This window comes from Balaenoptera physalus, assembly GCF_965194825.1.
Source record: "Balaenoptera physalus genome assembly, chromosome: 1".
Classification (NCBI taxonomy): domain Eukaryota; kingdom Metazoa; phylum Chordata; class Mammalia; order Artiodactyla; family Balaenopteridae; genus Balaenoptera; species Balaenoptera physalus.
Window position 1 is genome coordinate 140,716,902 of NC_138882.1, and position 20,100 is coordinate 140,737,001.

At 40.1% G+C, this 20,100-nt stretch overlaps 2 protein-coding genes across 5 annotated transcripts in view; both read right to left on the reverse strand.

Moving 5' to 3' along the window:
* RAVER2 (ribonucleoprotein, PTB binding 2) overlaps nucleotides 1–680 on the reverse strand; it is a 144,083-nt gene extending 143,403 nt beyond the window's left edge. Inside the window, exons 1-2 of the mRNA XM_082453512.1 lie at nucleotides 554–680; nucleotides 102–218 (exon numbers count right to left, since the gene is read on the reverse strand). Of these exons, the coding sequence (XP_082309638.1) occupies nucleotides 102–200 (99 nt within the window). The 5' untranslated portion in view covers nucleotides 201–218; nucleotides 554–680. The remainder of the gene's footprint in view (nucleotides 1–101; nucleotides 219–553) is intronic.
* CACHD1 (cache domain containing 1) overlaps nucleotides 659–20,100 on the reverse strand; it is a 234,350-nt gene continuing 214,908 nt past the window's right edge. For 2 of the 4 annotated variants that reach the window (XM_082453324.1, XM_082453326.1), the window contains one exon: nucleotides 17,875–19,637. In XM_082453324.1, coding sequence (XP_082309450.1) covers nucleotides 19,399–19,637 — 239 coding nt within the window. In that variant the 3' untranslated portion in view covers nucleotides 17,875–19,398. Of the gene's footprint in view, nucleotides 775–17,874; nucleotides 19,638–20,100 lie in introns of those variants that run through there. The other 2 variants (XM_082453325.1, XR_014261476.1) reach the window with 2 other exon arrangements.

Here is a 20,100-nt window from a genome sequence, read left to right on the forward strand (position 1 = left end):
GCATATATCAAATTATCATGTTGTACACCTAAAGCTAATACAATGTTATGTGTCAGTTACATCTCAATAAGACTGGGGAAGAAAAAGATACAGTTACTTACAGTTCCCAAGAAAAGGGGCGTGCCATGCCATGCAAGGCCACTTGGGGAAACACCAGGGTCGGTCAGGAGGCAGAAGGGATATGGGAAAGATACAGCCATGAGTGTTTATCGTGGTTTCTGTGGGAAATGCAAGACAAGGCAGGGTAAGCAGATTTAGGATTAGCTAGTCTGAATAATTTCAGTGGGCTCTGGGCTGTAGAGGTGGTCCGTAGTTGTCCCTGGTTCTGGGATGATTTAGAACAGGGGGACAGTATCCTGGACTGCAGGAGCCTGATAAAACAAGGTAGGTGGAGGCATGGACTCAGGATTGGTTGGTTTGCATATTAAAGACTAGCTTGCACTCTCTAGAAATCAGCTAACCCTGAGAGAGGCAGTCCCTCCCCTGGTCCCCAAGATGTCAAAGCACCATAAGATACAGAAAATAAAAAAATATGATTAATACAGGTACATACATGTATGTAAAACTATAACTCAAGGCGTTTTCTGTTTCATTCAGGCCTTCTAGTATGCTCTTTCCTTGCCTGGAACTCCTTCCCTTTCCTTGTTCGCATGACTATTATTCATCCTTCAGATCCCAACTTGAAGGTCATTTATCAGGTTGCCATGTGAGAGCAGAGCTTGTCCTTTTCATTCATCACCGTATCCCCAGTTCTCAGCCTGCATCTTCATGATTCTAGAGAGGAAATTTAACACAGATATTAACCCTCAACTCATAAGGTTCTGTTTGAGTGAAAATTACAGGTCTATTTCCCAAAGAGTCAAAGCTGATGCATTTAAAATATTTGGATACCTGTGATTCACAGTTTACTTTTTCTTGCTACTGGCCCTACCATCGTCTTCCTTTAGGGTTATATAAGCCATACATGTGGTAGAAGAGTTTTCAATTAGCAATTGAATCTAACAGTTGACAGCCTGACATTGCAATTTGTACATTATACAATTTCCAGAACGTTTTAAACCTCCTATTTAAATTTAGTAGGTCAGAAAACTTAAAGACTTTGCACTGTTAACAACATTCGGTAATGCTGTTCATGCCACTGGTTTCGCAGCTTTGAAACTTATGTTCCTATCTCCAAAGTGAGATTTTGGAGTTATAGGAAACTTTGGAAATTTGACGTGGTTTCATCATTTCAAAAAACCCCAAACTTTTACAAGTTACCCTATTTATATACCATACATATTTTGCCCTATTGCCTTGGAGAAAAGGCTCCATTCAAACGATTCTGCACTTTCTCTAACTCACCATGATGTTTAAAACAGAGAATGACTTGGCAACACGTTACACCCTGTGGCTGCTCTTGACTGTCTAACAGACGAATAATAAATTGTAGAAAGTGCCTTCTGATTACATTTATATGCCAATTTGTATTCTTTTGCTTTGATAAGAAACTTTCTGTATTTTCCAAATGAAGCCTTTTGTCCGTTAGCAATGAAAGAGATGTTTTCAGCTATGCCTAACCTTTAATTACAAGTGAATTTGAGTGCTGATGAAATTATTGTGGAATTGAACAAAAGATGATATTTCCCAGGCCAAATATATTAAGCACTTTTCCTATAAGAAGAAGGGAAGGGCGCTCGGAAATGTCCTTTCACTACCCCTGATACACTCTAAGTATTACGTAGCAATGTAGACCAAGTAGGGTAAAGGCAGAGCAATACAACATTCATTCTTGCAGGCTATCACTCAGTGAGCTTGTGTCAGGCACCAGCCCTGTGCCTGACATTGGGTCAGATGATGGGAACCCCAGCTGAGAAATGCAGTTCTTGGCCTCACAGAGTAGCAGTGTCATTTTGAAGCTCTCTTAGGGAGCCTGGCTTCTCTCCTTATGCTACCAGAGATATTTGTATTAGATAGGCCCCTAGGTTTCAAGAAATAAAAGCCAAATCAATTCAGATTAAGCAAAAAAGGGAAATTTCTTGTAAGGCATAGAGCTGTCTCATGGAATTTAAGGGTGGCACTGAGGGCCTCAGGAAGGACGAGAGGTAGGGTCACATGTCATGGGAATCCGACCCCTCCTGGTTGCTATCTCTCCCTTCCTTCTCTCTGCACATTGGCAACATTCTTTCCTCCTCTGGGGACTACTTTTCTCTACTCCTTAGTTTATAAAGAGAAAAAATGGTTGCCCTCCAGCTCTCATTTTTATCTCTTCCTTTCAAAAGGACACCTGATTTGCGAATCATTTTCATCTCCAAATTTTCAGTAAATGTAATCTGACTGGCCTAGCTTGGGTCAGATGCCCACCTGTGGACCAACTGACCGTAGCCAAGGGACAGGGGTTTTTTTGTACACTCTTGGGTCTTAGGAGTCACCTCCATGACTTTGTGGATTTAGAGTGAAAGTTTGGGGACACTTCCCAGACAAGTCGTCTGGCTGGACGGATAACCCAATATGCATCCAAAATAACATTGCAAACTAATTTTTTTTAAACCAAGAAAATAATAGTCATTGTTGAAAGTTTGAAAAATAAAGAAATATAGAGGGGAAAACATAACTATCTGTAATTACAACAATACAAAATCTACTGTTAATATTTTAGAATATTTACTTTAACTCTTTTTTTATGCAAACTTCTCTCCATATATACATTTTAACTCTGATAGTAAACATATAATTTTGTATTCTTTTCAAGACTTAATATTACATCTTATGCATTTCCCCATGTAATTATTTATTCTTTAAAAACAATTTTAAATAACTGCAAGGTAGTTCATTTCATAATAACTTCTTTAATAAATTTTCTATGATTTTCTCATTTCTGATTTTTTACTATCGAAAAAAATGAGATAATACAACAGTAAATATCCTTGTACATACATCTTGACATACTTGTCTAATTATTACATTTAGTCATTAAAAAGGGAACAAAAACATAAAGTTTTAGAGATATCTGTATTCTCAGGGAAGTAGAGTAAAACGTTAATTAAACAACTAATCTTACCACACCTCATGAACAACACTCCTAATGTAGACAAGAGAAATGTCAAATTTTAGAGTAATAATAACCATCCACACAACCACCTATTCTTTTTCACTCTCCATTTGCAGCCTGTCACTGGTAAACTGTTCCTCATTTTTTTCTAGCTCTTCCACCTTTCCCCTGGGCCCCTCAAACACTCCCTACCTGTGCATTTCCTGTACACTTGCACTGGGTACCATCTTTCCAATAAGTTACAACATCGTCTTATAGTTGTTTATGAGAGCTTGTGAGTTCCTGGTGGGCAAAGGCTGTGTATTCCTGTTCTTCGTATATCCAATATCTAGCACAGTGCCTGGTATACAATATACGATCTATGAATTCATGAATCAGTAAGTCAATGAATAAGTAAATAAATGACTTCATTGGTCGATTTCCTAACTTCCCATTAAACACAAGAATCTTTTCTAAAGGCTTTTCTTGAATACCTCCAGTGTCCTAGCCTGAGGAGGAAATGTGATGGAGTGAATTCGTGATGCTTATTCACTTATCCAATAAACATCTTTCCAGTATCTGTTACATGCTACTGGGGACTCATATTTCTCTGATGGTTCTTACACAGCACACCTGGATTTCTGAAGGTACAGAAGTCTGAATAATGACTATGGCCTCCAAATACCAATAGTGTTTAATATTAAGACATTTTACATACAAATCTAAATTTTTGGCTTTTCTTTTAAAAACTGGCAATCTATATGGCAATAATGTTACAGTTGGCTGTCCTCATTTAGATAGGGGGATTTATTAACCCCTTCAGGTTGTCAGATATAGTAATTCAGTTATCCAAGAAACATCTATTGAATGTCTGTCTTGTGCCTGTAGGCTTTGGTGGGCATTTGGCATTATGACCTCTGCATTAGACTAATTAATCTGAATGACTAAAAATAGTTGAAGCAGAATGGAGTGTATGGCAGAAAGAACTCCCCGGGGACTGAGCTCTTGATTAAGAATCAAGAATTCTGGGCTTCCCTGGTGGCGCAGTGGTTGAGAATCTGCCTGCCAATGCAGGGGACACGGGTTCGAGCCGTGGTCTGGGAAGATCCCACATGCCGCGGAGCAACTAGGCCCGTGAGCCACAACTACTGAGCCTCCGCGTCTGGAGCCTGTGCTCCGCAACGAGAGAGGCCTCGATAGTGAGAGGCCCGCGCACCGCGATGAAGAGTGGCCCCCGCTCGCCGCAACTAGAGAAAGCCCTCGCACAGAAACAAACACCCAACACAGCCAAAAAAAATAATAATAATAAAAATAAATAAATTAATTAAAAAAAAGAATCAAGAATTCTGGATTGAGTTACAGCTCTGCTATCACTTAGCTTTGTGACCTTGAATAAAACCTTTATGAGTATCAATTTCTTTATCTGTATAAATGAGGTGATTGACGATAGCCTGCAAGGTCCTTCAGCTCTAGTATTCAATGATGGAATTATCATTTTGTAAGTCAGGGGAGGTAAAAGGTACTCCCACATTGGGGTGATGAAAAGTTTTGGAAATAGATAGTGGTGATGGTTGTACAACATTGCTGATGTACTTAATGCCACTGAATTGTACACTTAAGAATGGTTAAGATGGCAAATTTTATGTTACATGTATTTTATCATAATAAAAATCTGTCTATTAAAAAAGAAAAGTATCCCGTGCACCTCTGTGTTCATAGCAGCACTATTCACAATAGCCAAGATATGGAAACAACCTAAATGTCCATCGACAGGTGAATGGATAAAGAAGATGTGATATACATACATATATATATATATATATATATATATATATATATATATATATATATATATATATATCAGCCATAAGAAAGATTACTTAGCCATAAAAAAGAATGAAATAATGCCATTTGTAGCTACATGGATGGACCTAGAGATTATCATTCTAAGCAAAGTAAGTCAGACAGAGAAAGACAAGTACCATATGATATCACTTATATGTGGAATCTAAAATATGACCCAAATGAACTTATTTACGAAACAGAAACAGACTCACAGACATACAGGTCAGACTTGTGATTGCCAAGGGGGAGAGGAGTGGGGGAGGGAAGGATTGGAAGTTTCAGACTAGCAGATCCAAACTATTATATATAGAATGGATAAACAACAAGGTCCTACTGTATAGCACAGTGAACTACATTCAGTGTCATGTGATAAACCATAGTGGAAAAGAATATGAAAAAGAATATATATATAAAACTGAATATATATAAAGCTGTACACCAGAAACTAACACATTATAACTAATCAATTATACTTCAATTTAAAAAAAGAAAGTATCCACATAGATTTGGACCCAGTCTTCTTATACCAGGGGTCAGCCAGCCAGTCTATTAATGAATGAGACAGTGAGGAGAGGGGAGAAGAGCCTACAACTTGGATGGCTGTGATGCAAAGGTGCTCTGGTCTCCATGCTTCCCTTAGCCTTCTTGCCTCGATGCTGTTTCACTGTCTGTCTCAGCCTCCCTCATGTCAGAGACTGACTGGGTCTCCAGGCTGCTTACACCCTTCATCTCTAAACTACCACATCCCCTATCAATCTGGACCAAGTTGTAAAAATGTTTTCTCTCTCTGTCTTTTCTTCCAACTAAGATAGGTTGGAGTTTTTAAAACTAAAATTAACTAAGAAATGTTTGAACAAACCAAAAATCATCTCAATCTCAGTTTGCTTGGGCTGCTGCTACTACTTCTAGATAACGTTTATGACTGCCATTGAATGCCAGGAATTTTTCCTAATGCAAAGGTTCGTTTAACCCTCATAACAACTCCCAAGTATCTTACATTTTAAATCCTATCATTAATTTGGTTGAAAGTTCATATCCTTTGTTAGGAATTCCAGTCATCAGCCTGCGAGGGGGGTATTTGCCCCGTCTGTCTTCCCACCCCAGAGCATAGGTCCCTTCTTTACTGAAATTCCACATTTACATCCTGCTCTTGTAAGATATGAAGAAATGACCTAATCTGAAAAGTCTGTGGCCCTTTGAAGGTCAACAGAGAACAGTTCTAAGGTGGCATCTTTTTCTCTCCAGAGCACACGCCCAGTTGCTTTGTGTCTCTGCCCTTTCCAACTTTTCCATAATTAAAAGGCTGAACTGGTATCTTCCTATTCATCTATTCTGCTTCCCATCTCTGTAAACTGATTCCTGAACACGAAACACATGCTGATTAGTTAGCACAGGAAATGACTCACAGCTCCTGCCAGGGGTCTCCTTCAAGGCGCTGGCCATGCAGCACACAACACACATTCTCCACAAATAAAACACCTGCCTGCCACCTCCATTCAACACATAGAACACACCCTTCTTTTCCTCAAACCATCACTGCTGGGGGTGCCCACAGTTGCCCGGTCCTTCTTGTCTGGAGTCTGGCCTGAGCTTGGGTGACCAGTGATCAATGAGAGGATGGCAGAGATGGGAAACAGGATGGGCATGTTTGAGGAAGGGCTGATCTCACTTGGGGCAAAATGAAAAAATTTAAACACAGTATCATGACGGACACAAAACTATGCATAGTTTTGTTCATTTAATTTTTTTTACACACGCAAAAATGCACAGATCACAACGGCCCAATTTTAACAAACGGATTCATTCACATGACCCACATCTTTCCATCCCTCTAGTGGCCCTCACCAGTCTCCCCCACTCTCAGAAGAAACCATAGCTTTGACTTTCTTTTCCCATAGAGACTAGTTCTTCCTGTTCTGGAACTTCATCTCAATGGCTTTGCTCAGAATGCACTCTTTGCATCGGTCTTCTTTTGCTTAGCTACCTCCTGTGACATTCACCCATGATGTGTGTGTCCCAGCGGTTCACTTTTTTTCCATTGCTCAGTAGTGTCTTGCTGTTATGCACTTAATTTTAAATTATTTTAATAATACAAACAACGTATGGTTTTTTTCTTGCAAAAATTTGAAACATTATAGGTAAGAAGTCTAATATCCTTTGGCCACTGCCACCCCTTCTTCCCACCTGGAGATAATTACTGGGATCTGTTGGAGCAGGTCCTTGTAGTCTTTCCCCCTCTGTGCAGTCACAGGCATGTGTATGTCCCAGTAGAAAACACTGTAAGTAAGATTGTTTCTTGTGATTTTCAAAACAGTAGGTACCACATTATACGTAACTCTCTGCAACTTGCTTTTCTTACCCAACAAGATGTTTGTAGATATAACTATGTTTGTGCAGAGATCCACCTTATTTTAAAAACTGCTCCATAGTATTTCATGATATAGATATTCCACATTTTATTTAGTCATAACTGAGATCGCTTCCAGTTCTTTGCATTCCAACAAATGCTCAAATGCTTCGGTAAACGTATTTGTCAAGTTTCCTCACACTCAAGTTAGTGTTTCTGTCAGACAGATGTGGAGAAGTAGAATTTCTGAGGTAGGGTGTATTTAAATTTTAATATTTACCGAAGTGTCTATACCAATTTACATTAGAGTGTTATAGAACTTTGAAATTTTTGCCAATCTGTAAATGAAAAAAACTTACCTCATTTCAATTTGTATTTCATTAATTCTAGAAGGGTCGAACACTTCTTTATATGATTACTCGCTAGTTATGTTTTCTTTTCACTGAAGAGGAACTCCTGGCCTGGTTTTTCCATTAGGTAACTTCTCCTTTGCTTACTAGTTTTATTAGTTTATTATTACGAATAGGTTAGTTTTAATACATATTATTCTTCTCAGTGCCAAGCCTTTGCCTGTTCTATTTTTTGCAACTAAAATTCTTTTCTGTTACTTTTGTAGCATAGAAATTTTAAATTAAACCAATCTTTGAGTTATGACCTCTGCTTTTTCAGGCCCTGTTTAAGAAAGTCTTCTTTTCATCAAGGTCAGAAGCACAGGGTTTTAGTTCTTTTTGATATTTTTATAGTTGCCAGGTTGATTTTGATGTGCTGTGAAACATTCTGATAAGCCAATTCCAATCTCTTCCAATCTTTTAGCAAATAAACTTAGATTCCTATCATGTTAGCCCTCTTCCATTTTCAACTGTGTCTTTCACTCTACTTCCAGCTTGGGGAGGGGGTCTAAATAAAAAATAAGAAATGATCCCATTTTAGTATCTTTTGTTTCTTTTTTAAACCACCTTAAATTCTGGTCAGAAAAAAAGTTTATTCACTCAACAAATATCTTTAGGTGCCTGCTTGAGATGGGCACCAGGATGCAACACGAAGAAAGAAAGTTACCCAGGACTGAGCAGCGCTCAGTCTGGCGGGGAAGGCAGACATAAAACAAGAGTGCGATGAGAGTGAAGGAGACATCTAGCAGACAGTGACGCGGTACCCAGATGTCAGCTGAGGTCACACTGTGCTTGGAGACTTAAGTAAAATTGGCTTGGAGCTTTTATCCCAGGTCCTGTAAGAAGTCCAGTGACTGCCCCAAGATTTCTATGAATTCCTCAGGGCTCTTGTTGCCTCTGGTTCTGAGTTTTTTTGCTTCAGTCAGTTGTTTTGCTTGTCTCTTGTGCCCGCAACTGTCCTCTTGTCTCTGCTCCATCCTGGCCGGTGGGAACTTGGTTCATTCTCACTTAAGGCTTGTGTTTATGAAACTCTGGTGAAGCTGTGGGGAGATGGGTGTGTATGTGTGACAGACAAATTGAAACCCAACACTCCTTTAGCCTCCTGGCCACCAGGTGCCTAGTGCGTCTTTCAGTGGTCACCTTTCTCTGTGGGTCCCAGAGCCTTTATGTTTGGTGTCCTCTTTCTGCCTCAAGACTCCCTATACATCTCCCACCTTCTTGTTTTCCAATCCCTTCAGAAGCTCCGTTTACCCCAGTTTACTACACAGATCAATTTCACACAATAGAGTCTCATCATTTTGCAGCACAGAAAAAACTGGCAGAGGAGTCAGAGTTTCAGCCTCTTTTTTCCCCTCTGTAAGTGGAAGGGGCCAGTATAAAGATGGATTTTCCCCATTGGTAAGGATTATGCTACCCTCTCTGTTAGCAGGCAGAAGCAGCCATTGTCAGTTTTGGGTTTAAATCACCTTTTTCCCCCCAAAAGAGTAATGTAACAGTGTAAGCTAATGCCACATGGGCAGTCACTGAGAAAGTGGCATTGAGGCTGAGATCTAAAGGAGGGGCAGTGGTTATCCAGATGAGGGATGGGGCTGGGAGAGGTGGGCTTGGAGAGGAAGTGTCTCAGGCAGTGTGAGTAGCACATGCAAAGGCCCTGAGGTAGACTAGAGCAAGGCTTATTCAAGAAGTTAAGAGAAGACACCAGGAATAAAGGGGGCCAAATGGTGTTAGGGTGAATTCATCCTAAGGGCAGAGAGGGAGTGGAGGCAAGGGCAAAAAATAAAACATGTTAAGCAAGTAAGTACAGGTTTTAATTTTACATTTTAAAAAAGATTGTTCTCCCACAATGAGCTAGTACTTTGCCATCACTAGGATGGCTATAATGAAAAAGAAAAAAGGAAAAGAAATGTTGGCAAGGAAGTAGAGAGATTGGAACTCTGCACGTTGCTGGTGAGGATGTAAAATGATACCACTCTAGAAAACAGTCTGGCAGTTTCTCAGAATGTCAAACATAAAATTACCATATGACTAAGTGATTCAACTCCTACGCATATAACCAAAGGAAGTGAAAACCAGTATTCAAACAAATAGTTGTGGGCTTCCCTGGTGGTGCAGTGGTTAAGAATCCACCTGCCAATGCAAGGAACACGGGTTCCAGCCCTGGTCCGGGAAGATCCCACATGCCACGGAGCAATTTAGCCTGTGCGCCACAACTACTGAGCCTGCGCTCTAGAGCCCGTGAGCCACAACTACTGAAGCCCGTGCGCCTCAAGCCCGTGCTCTGCAACAAGAGAAGCCACCGCAATGAGAAGCCCGTGCACCACAACGAAGAGTAGCCCCTGCTCGCTGCAACTAGAGAAAGCCTGTGTGCAGCAACGAAGACCCAACGCAGCCAAAAATAACTAAATAAAAACATTTATTAAAAAAAAAAAACACAACAAATAGTTGTACACAAATGCTCAAAGCAGCACTATCCACAATTGTCAAAAGATGGAAACAACCTGAAGGCCCATCATATGTGAATGGATAAACAAGATGTGGTATATCCATACAATGGAATTGATGTTATTCAGCTGCAAAAAGGAATCGAGTACTGATACATGCTACTATACACGCTATACGGGTGAACCTCAAAAACATGATACTAAGTGAAAAAAGCCCGAAAGATCACCTTGTATTTAGATGAAAAGTTCAGACTAGGTAAATTCAGAGACAGAAAGATTGGTGGTTTCTAGGGGATAGGGAGAAGAGGGAAATGAGAGTGACTGCTTGATGGGTGCAGAGTTTCCCTCTGTGGGGGTGAAAAAATGTTTTGGGACTAGATGGAAGTGATGATTGCATGACATTTTGAACGTACTAAATGCCACTGAATTGTATATTTCAAAATGGTTACTTTTATGGTACATGAAATTTAACTCAATAAAAGTAAAATTACTCAGACCTCCATGTAGAGAATGAAGTGGAGGGGGCAAGAATGGAGATGAGAGAATGGCAGGGAAGCTGCTGCAGGGGTCCAGGTGAGAAAGGATAGCAACTTGGAGTAGGGTGCTGGAATGGCCTGGGAAACATCCACATGGCTAGTCACAGGCAAATGGACAGGGGGTCAGGATTTCAGGAAGAGAGGGAACACCGAGGCTGGGGGCACAGACCTGGGAGGAGGGTGTGTCTACACCTTCTAGCTGAAGTCACAGCAAAGGATGAGCTCACTGGGGGAGGGGAGGCAGCAAGGAGAGAGCATGGAGGCCTGGGTGAGGTCTTGAGTAAATACTACGATTTTGAAATATTGGTCCAGACAGACAGAGGACCACCTAAGAGTAACCTGAGGGGAAAGCAAGGTTAAGGACGGTTTGTATTTGTAGGCTATGCGGCCACTGACTGGGGAAGGGGAACTGAGGATGTACATGTCTGATGCAACTGGTTGAAGAGCATAAGGGTTGGCTCTGGGAAGGAGCAGGAATATTTCTTCCTCTGAGAACCAATAGAGAATGAGGTCTGAAAGCCATTTTGATGTAAAGATGTAAGAGTTGTAGGGCTTCTATTGAAACCTGAGGGTAGAACATATGGCAGCTGCAGAGGGCTGTGGTAGGCCCAGGCGAAGGGCTGGAGACAGTGGAAACATATTGGAGTGGGTTTTCAGGAGAGCACACTGCAGAGTAAACTGGGACTGGATAAAGGATTGCCAAGGAGCCCTGAAAGTCAAGAACATACCTTTGTCCGGGAGCCAAGCTTCTGTTACGTAATTTTTTTTTTTCCAAAAGCGCTAGGACCAAAGGAAGAGCTAAGGCAGTAATCCTGGTGGGTATAGTGTTACATAAAACACTTTAATCAAGCAGCACCCAGAAATAGAATGGGAAGAGTGTGAAAGAAATACTAGAAGTCCTATGAGAAAGATTTAAAAATCTTCCATATGTAAGCTCTTTCTTAAAGAAATGCTATTTAAAACCATATTGCATATTAAATAAGTAACTGTACATATAAATTAGCCAACAGGAATTATTTTTGCTTTTAGATATGTACTGATGTCAAAAATTATTATTATAATATATAGGTAGCCTTTTATAGGCCGATATATTGATGCTAAATGAAATAAGTCAGACAGAGAAAGACAGATGCAGCATGGTATCAATTACATGTGATATAGTTTTTAAAAAGTTCAACACATAGAAATAGAGAGTAGAAAAATGGTTGCCGTGGGCTGGAGGTGGGTAAAAGGATACAAACTTTCAGCTGTAAGGTGAATAATGTCTGAGGATCTAATGGATAATATGGTGACTATACTTGACCACAACAACTGAAATTTACTAAGAGAGTAGAATTTAGATGTTCTCACCTTCACCCCCCACCTCTCCCAAAAGACAAACATGTGAGATGTTGGATGTTAGCTAAGGGGAAATCCTTTCACAATGAATACATGTATCAAATCACCACGATGTTCCCTTTGAATATCTTACAATTTTATATATCAATTATACCTCAGTGAAGCAGAAAACGATAAAATAAAAACCACATACACACACACAAAGCATGAACAAAGACATACATTACATCAAGAAAGTCAGGTGTTTGGCCAGTAGACCAGTTGGCTGGAACACAGCAGCGGTACACAAGGGGTAAGCAGGATGAAGTTCTGAACTTAAGCAGGATATAAACTGTGGAGCATGCCACTAAGAGGATTAGGTAGAGAGGTAAGGCTGAAAGCTCTTATATGGTGTTGACTGATCAGAGCTAAATCATATGAAATGAGTTAGCACACGAGAACACCTTACCGCAGTGCCTGTCACAGAGCAAATGCTCCATGTGAGTCAGTCATCAGTAATTATTGGGTGGGAGTATGCAGGATGAACTTGACATCTCTAGCTATCTCACACCCAGCATACAGAACATTCCTTACTCCTTCTGAAACTGTTCCTGCTCTCTAGTACAGAAAGTGATGCCACCATTGGTGTAATTGTCCAAGTCAGGAACCCCTGTCTTATTACTCTCCATAAACAAGCAAGCCCACCCCCCGCCATTTCTGCTTCCAAAACTTATCTTCCACCACTTTGTTTTCCTCCATCCTTACTGCTATCACCCTGCATTTCTCATCTACACTTCTGCAATGATTTCCTTTCCATATTTCCATTTTTGCTACCTACCCCACAATAATTTTCAACTCAAAATGGTCTTTCGTAAATATAGACTAGATAGCCTCACCCTCTCCTTAAAAGATCCTACTGGCTTCCCACTTATCTCACTATTTTTCTTCCATGGCCTGCAGGACCCCGTTTTCCTACCTCTTCATTCTCATCACATTCCACTTTCCCTTTGCTAGCCAATGCTCTAGATGCCATCCTCTTTCTTATCTTAAGCCCACTGCATGTTCTATTCCCTCAGCAGGAAATGTCAGCCTACCACTGTCCCCCTGCCCTGCTGTCTGGCTCTTTCCCATTCTTCAGTAGCAGCTTCAACATCACTCTCTTAAAGGCTCTCCTTGAGCATCTAATCTAAAGTAGGTTTTCTCCCTGCCCACACTCTCTCCCATGGGTTACTTTGTCCACCACCCTTCCTTTGCCTTTAGAGCAAATAGCCATATTTGAAATTATACTTATATTTTTGTATTTGCTTGTTTAATGCCGATATTGGATGCTTTCAGGTGCAGGTATTAAAGTCAACTCAAATGGTCTTACACAAAGAAGGATCCAGAGGGAGGGTGGGATTCAGATTAGATCACATCTTCCCTTGTGCTGGAGGAATGACTTATGTTGGTTGCCTTAAGTCTAAGCTTATGACTAAATACGTAGGATGAGTTTATTATGATTGCGGTGGGATTAACAGGAAATCCAATGCTATGATTTAGGTCAGTTCTTGGAGTCACATTCACTGCTTCATAATGGAGGAAGAGTGGGATAAACACCGGAGCCAGCTCCATTGTCCACTGACATCTCCACATGCAGTATGAGAAGGGATCGCTCTGTTTAATTCCTTCCTGTACATTCGCTCCTAGGGCAGTGCCAGATGTGTGGTAGGAGCCCAGGGAATACTTGTTGAATGAATGAAAAATTGGAGAAGAGAGTCTAGGAGCCAGTTTAGAGGCTACCGATTCAGTGGAGATATATAGATGGCTTACAAATCAGTCACAAAAAAAAAGAAAGGGATGGATGAAGGTGAGTGATATTGTTTGCTCAAAGACTTTGGACTTGGCGATTGACCAGATGTGAAATGAGAGGGAGATGAGGAAGTCCAAGACAGTTCTGAGCTTGGGATCAGAGTCCCAGGCCCCCTTGCTTTCACCTCAATGCTCTACCTTCCCAAGAAGTACTGAAAAGGGGGCTGACAGAACTTTAAGGCACATTCTCAAATGGGGTAGATACTGCCCATGAAGTGGTGAAAACCGATTCTCGGAGGAGGAAAAGAAATCAGATATTACAATAGTTTGTAGCTCTCCAAAGCCATGACAAATCTTACCCTCTAGTGTTTAATTTCTCTTGTTAGGGTGAATTTTAATTAAATCAAAATTTTCTTTTTAGGAGGGGGACAATAATGAATTTTTAGAAAGTTAAGAAACACTGAATTAAGGGATGAAGAGGCTTAATGAGCAGTTTAGGACTGAAGAGGGAGGTTGGAGGAAAACCAGGAAAATCTCAGATGTCTATATATCTACACATTTTGATATACACCCACCTTGGCTATTAAACAAAGCATCTTATACAGTTATAAGTAACAGTCACAGAAACATGTCTTTCAACTTTTTTACTGAAAAACTCAAAAAAATTCTGAATATGGCATTGGATTTCAGCCAGGAAAATTACCACTCCTTTGTTCACAGAGGACACAGATGCCTCTAGGATGCTGTGTTTGATTATTCTAGCAGATATACATTCTAAAAAATGTAATCACTACAGCAGGCCATTGCCACAGAGAAATGAGTTTAAGTGACCTTCCAGGACTTCTTTCCACATACCAGTCACTCTAACAGGCAAAATAAGCCTGTCTGAGTAAACTGGACAAAGTCTTTCAAATAAAAATATTAATGAAGTTTAGTTGAACATTCAAATTCAATCAAGAAGCAGAGGAAGAAAAACTACCACAATTTTCCAAAATTTCTAAAATAAATGTATCCAAAAAGCAGATGAATGTCTGCCACAAGAACTAGTGTGAGTCTGAACCCTGTTTTGTTGGGGCCACAAATAGGAAATTTCCTTGTCTAGCTGTATAAAGTGACCTGGAACACCCACAGCTCTTGGTACTTGTCTGCACTAATAAGCAAGGTTGGCTACAGGTGGTAAGAGGCCTTAGTGAGTGAAAGGCCTTGATGGGACCCCCCTCCAGGATGTCAGAAGAGACTTGTTTAACAAGCAATGTAACAACACATAGAATGGGAGAAAATATTTGCAAATGAAGCAACCAACAAGGAATTGGGCTTCAAAATATACAAATGGCTCATGCAGCTCAATATCAAAAAAACAAACAACCCAATCAAAAAATGGGCGGAAGATCTAAATAGACATTTCTCCAAAGAAGACATACAGATAGGGACTTCCCTGGTGGTCCAGTGGTTAAGATTCCATGCTTCCACTGCAGGGGGCACAGCTTTGATCCCTGGCTGGGGAACTAAGATCCCACATGCCGCGTGGAGTGGCTAAAATAAAGAAATAAAAATCTTAAAAAAAAAAAAAAAAAAGACATACAGATGGCCAAGAGGCACATGAAAAGATGCTCAACATCACTAATTATTAGAGAAATACAAATCAAAACTACAATGAGGTATCACCTCACACCGGTCAGAATGGCCATCATCAAAAAATCTACAAACAATAAATGCTGGAGAGGGTGTGGAGAAAAGGGAACCCTCTTGCACTGTTGCTGGGAATGTAAATTGATACAGCCACTATGGAGAACAGTATGGGGGTTCCTTAAAAAACTAAAAATAGAACTACCATACCACCCAGCAATCCCTCTACTGGGCATATACCCAGAGAAAATCATAATTCAAAAAGAGTCATGTACCATAATGTTCATTGCAGCACTATTTACAATAGCCAGGACCTGGAAGCAACCTAAGTGTTCATCGACAGACAAATGGATAAAGAAGATGTGGCACATATATACAATGGAATATTACTCAGCCATAAAAAGAAACAAAATTGAGTTATTTGTAGTGAGGTGGATGGACCTAGAGTCTGTCAGACAGAGTGAAGTAAGTCAGAAAGAGAAAAACAAATACCATATGCTAACACACATATATGGAATCTAAAAAAAAAAAAGGTTCTCATGAACCTAGGGGCAGGGCAAGAATAAAGACGCAGACGTAGAGAACGGACTTGAAGACACGAGGAGGGAGAAGGGTAAGCTGGGACGAAGTGAGAGAGTGGCATGGACATATATACACTACCAAATGTAAAATAGATAGCTAGTGGGAAGCAGCTGCATAGCACAGGGAGATCAGCTCAGTGCTTTGTGACCACCTAGAGGGGTAGGATAGGGAGGGTGGGAGGGAGACGCAAGCTGTCTGATTCACTTTGTATAAAGCAGAAACTAACACACCATTGTAAAGCAATTAAGATGTTAAAAAAAATAAAGATTAAAAAAATGCTAAAAATAAAGACACAATAGCTTTAATTTACCTAAAAAAAAAAAACCAAAAAACTACAATGAGGTAACACCTCACACTGGTCAGAATGGCCATCATCAAAAAACCTACAATAAATGCTGGAGAGGGTGTGGAGAAAAGGGAATCCTCTTGCACTGCTGGTGGGAATGTAAATTGGTATAGTCACTATGGAGAACAGCATGGAGATTCCTTAAAAAACTAAAAGTAGAGTTACCATATGATCCAGCAATCCCACTCCTGGGCATATATCCGGAGAAAAACTTGGTTTGAAAGGATACATGCACCCCAATGTTCATTGCAGCACTATTTACAATAGCCAAGACATGGAAGCGACCTAAATGTCCATCGACAGAAGAATGAATAAAGAAGATGAGGTACATATACACAATGGAATATTACTCAGCCATAAAAAACAAAGAAATAATGCCATTTGCAGCGACATGGATGGACCTAGAGATTGTCATACTGAGTGAAGTCAGACAAAGACAAATATCATATGATATCGCCTATATGTGGAATCTAAAAAAAATGGTACAAATGAACCTATTTACAAAACAGAAATAGAGTCACAGATGTAGAAAACAAACTTATGGCTACCAAGGGGCAAAGGGGGAGGAGGGATAAATTGGGAGATTGGGATTGACATATACACACTACTATACGTAAAATAGATAACTAATAAGAAACTACTGTATAGCACAGGGAACTCTACTCAATACTCTGTAGTGACCTATATGGGAATAGAATCTAAAAAAGAGTGTATATATGCATATTATAACTGATTCACTCTGCTGTACAGCAGAAACTCACACAAAATTGTAAATCAACTATACAGCAATAAAAATTACTTAAAAAAACAAAAGAAAACAAACAAACAAAAACAAACAAGCAATGTAATCTGTGGGGCAAAAGGAGCCAATATTGATTGCCATGATGAAAAGTTTCCAAAACCATATTTTTTCCTTTTAAATAACAACAAGAACACAAACAAGAAATGTTTAAACAACATTATATGCAATGCTTGGGGAAGAAGACAAAAGGTAACTTAGCAGACCAAAACTTCAACCCAAACTGCACAAACCTGTATGTCATATTCTCCAGGAACTGCAAAACTTGGTTATGTTCTTATTCACGTATAAGTATTCAGTCACTTTTCCTGAAAGTTCAGGATGGGGAGAGATTCTTATCACAAAAGACACAAAATACATTTCTCTCATTGTCTTTGAGTAGGCTGTCCGTATTTTATTTTTTAAGCTCTAAGTTTTGTGACTCTTTTCTTGAAAACAACCAGGTTCCCCTCCATCAAGAGGCTAGTGTCATAACACAAAGCCTCTCAACTTGAGAAATGACCCCAGTGTTACATGGAGAGGTTTAATATTCTGGGAAGACAGGAAAGTCATTCATTCCCTCCAGCAGTTAGAGAACAGCCATTTATTTATTATTAATGACACGAATTTAGATGCTCAGAAAGGGGGAGCTACGATCCACACATTTTATTTGCTTTTAATTTTATCCCATTAGAGTCTTAAATTTCTTTGCATAGTCAAGATGGTCAGGAAGCCCCTGAAGTTGACTGTGGCACTGAAAGGAGGCCTACTTTCAGTTTGGCAACTGATCTGCTAGGTTACAAAGTGAATGTAATTTGCCTTGAGGCACAAGAAGTGGTCCACAAACAAATCACTATAGCCACTAAGACTGTCCGTTCATACAGTTTATTTCACTAGACTGCAATTTTATACACAGTATGAAGAGGTTTCCTGATAGCACACATATAGTTTATTTTCTGTACTGCTGAAGAACCACTTTTATTTTTTTTTTTACATTATATCGTAATACCCTATCATTAAAACATTATTCAGTGAATTTTTTCCAACTACATATAAACGGAGATTTACCACACACACGGTGCAAGAATGTCTTTATAACATATTTGGATCACAAAATGTGAATCTAAAATACATCACTGTAATTAGAACACTACTTTAAAATTACAATGCCCCATGTTATATTAGCCAGATTTGATTAAACTCTGTATACATCACAAAGCAGTTTGGTGGGTATCTTCTTGGATGACTGGCAGCAGCTTTTAACTATGATTTCAAAAGAAATCTTTATTTAAGAATCAAAATTTTGAATCTGAAAAACTTCTTCCTTTATGCGTTCAACATTCTCAGAATCAAAATGGGACATTAAAAAATTTATAGTCTCTAAAAAAAGGAGAATAAATCCAACCCTCCTTTAGCTGAAAGGCTGGGGGTGTAATATTAGGTTTTGTAGAAACCTAAGGAAAGCACTGTATGGGAAATGGAAATTAGTTAAAAAGAAACATAACATTTCTTTAAAAGCTTCCCGGATTCCTCTGCCCCTCCCCACCTCTGTCACCACCTCTGTCAAACACAGAAAAGAATACTGCATTGCAAATCAAGATCTATTTCCATGAAATGATGTTCTAAAGAAAACATATGTAAACAAGTCAGAGAGAAAGATTTCTTCATTTCCCCATTTTTGTGGAGTGAGGCAGTGGGATGGTATCAGTTAAATAAGGTCTAGAACTCCTTAATCAAAGACCCACTTCATTACACACAAAACAGCTAGGGATAATTGGTGAAAATTTCTCATGTGTTTCCTTTTCTTTCCCCCAAAGTGTGAGAATGTTTGAAAGTTCAATAAATAGTAGAAAAATAATCCTTTACTTAGAAATTTTGAGATGCATCATTTAGAGCTTAACATGAGTTCCATACAGCAACTGTGGTGTCTAGGTACCGCTAAGAAACCAGGTGAAATCTTCAAAGCACACATTTCTCTCTGCATGTGCCACATTCCCAGTCTCCGCTGGAGCATATTTTTCTCTCTTCCGGTTAAGGAGAGCCGAATGTTTCGGGCTCCTCGGAACATTCCCCTGGCTCAGCTTAACCAAGGCTCCCAATGTTTCATTTGTAGGTTCCACCTCTGTTTAGAGGTTTGCTTCTGTTCATTCCGTTGGTATTACGGCAGGTTCATTAATCAGACTTATTTCCCCTCCATTTCACAACCAGCCTCGCATCTTCACAAATGTGATTTTTGTCGTTGTTTCTCTTGTTTTGAAATATGTTAACAGGCAGGAAAACGAGTTAAACGACTCTGGACAAAGCACAGACACAAGTGGATTTGATGCTGGCTCTTTCTCCCTCCAGAACATTCCATATCTCCCAGATCTCATCTTCTGATGGAGGTGAGGAGGTTAGCATTCCGCGTCGACAGTGTGTACGGTCACGGCCGCCTGCAGGTGGTGGCCGTGATGCAGCGTGGGGTGGTGTAGGCGGTAGTGGTGGAACTTGTGACTTAGGAGGGCAGCAGTCTGAGGTGGGGTGTCCAGCTCCAAGTCTTCGTCGTGGTTTCCCACGTCCACCCCGGCCGACAAGGGGTCGTTGGTGCACGGAGGGTTTTCGCTGTCTTCCTGTGGGCTCATGGTGCTGTAACCTAGAAGATGAACACAACAAACAGGCAGCTGAGGGCTTCCAGATGCAGGGAGGAGACGTCACTGCAGATTTCTGGGGCACTGGGAGGCGCTCCTACCTTTGTGTTACATAAGTGTCAATGTTTGCAGACTGTCAGCAGACCTCGAAGTGACTTATTTTTAAAGAGATCTTTCGTTAGCTCTTGCCTTAAAGCAATTACACAATAAATACATAATCATTTTAGACAATATGAACAAGAACCCTTTCCCCAAATGCCCAAACCAACAAAACCAAATCAAAAATCACCCCAATCCTTTCTGATCCATAGACCCCACAACTGACATTTGGGGAAATATCCTCCTACACTTTTCCCTGAGATAAGATTAAGGCTATTTTTTATTTTTGAGGGGAAAAAACAAACAGCTTCAAGACAAAGATCCTAACAGGACTCAGATCAGTTGGGGGCTGGTGGGGGAAGCTGAGCT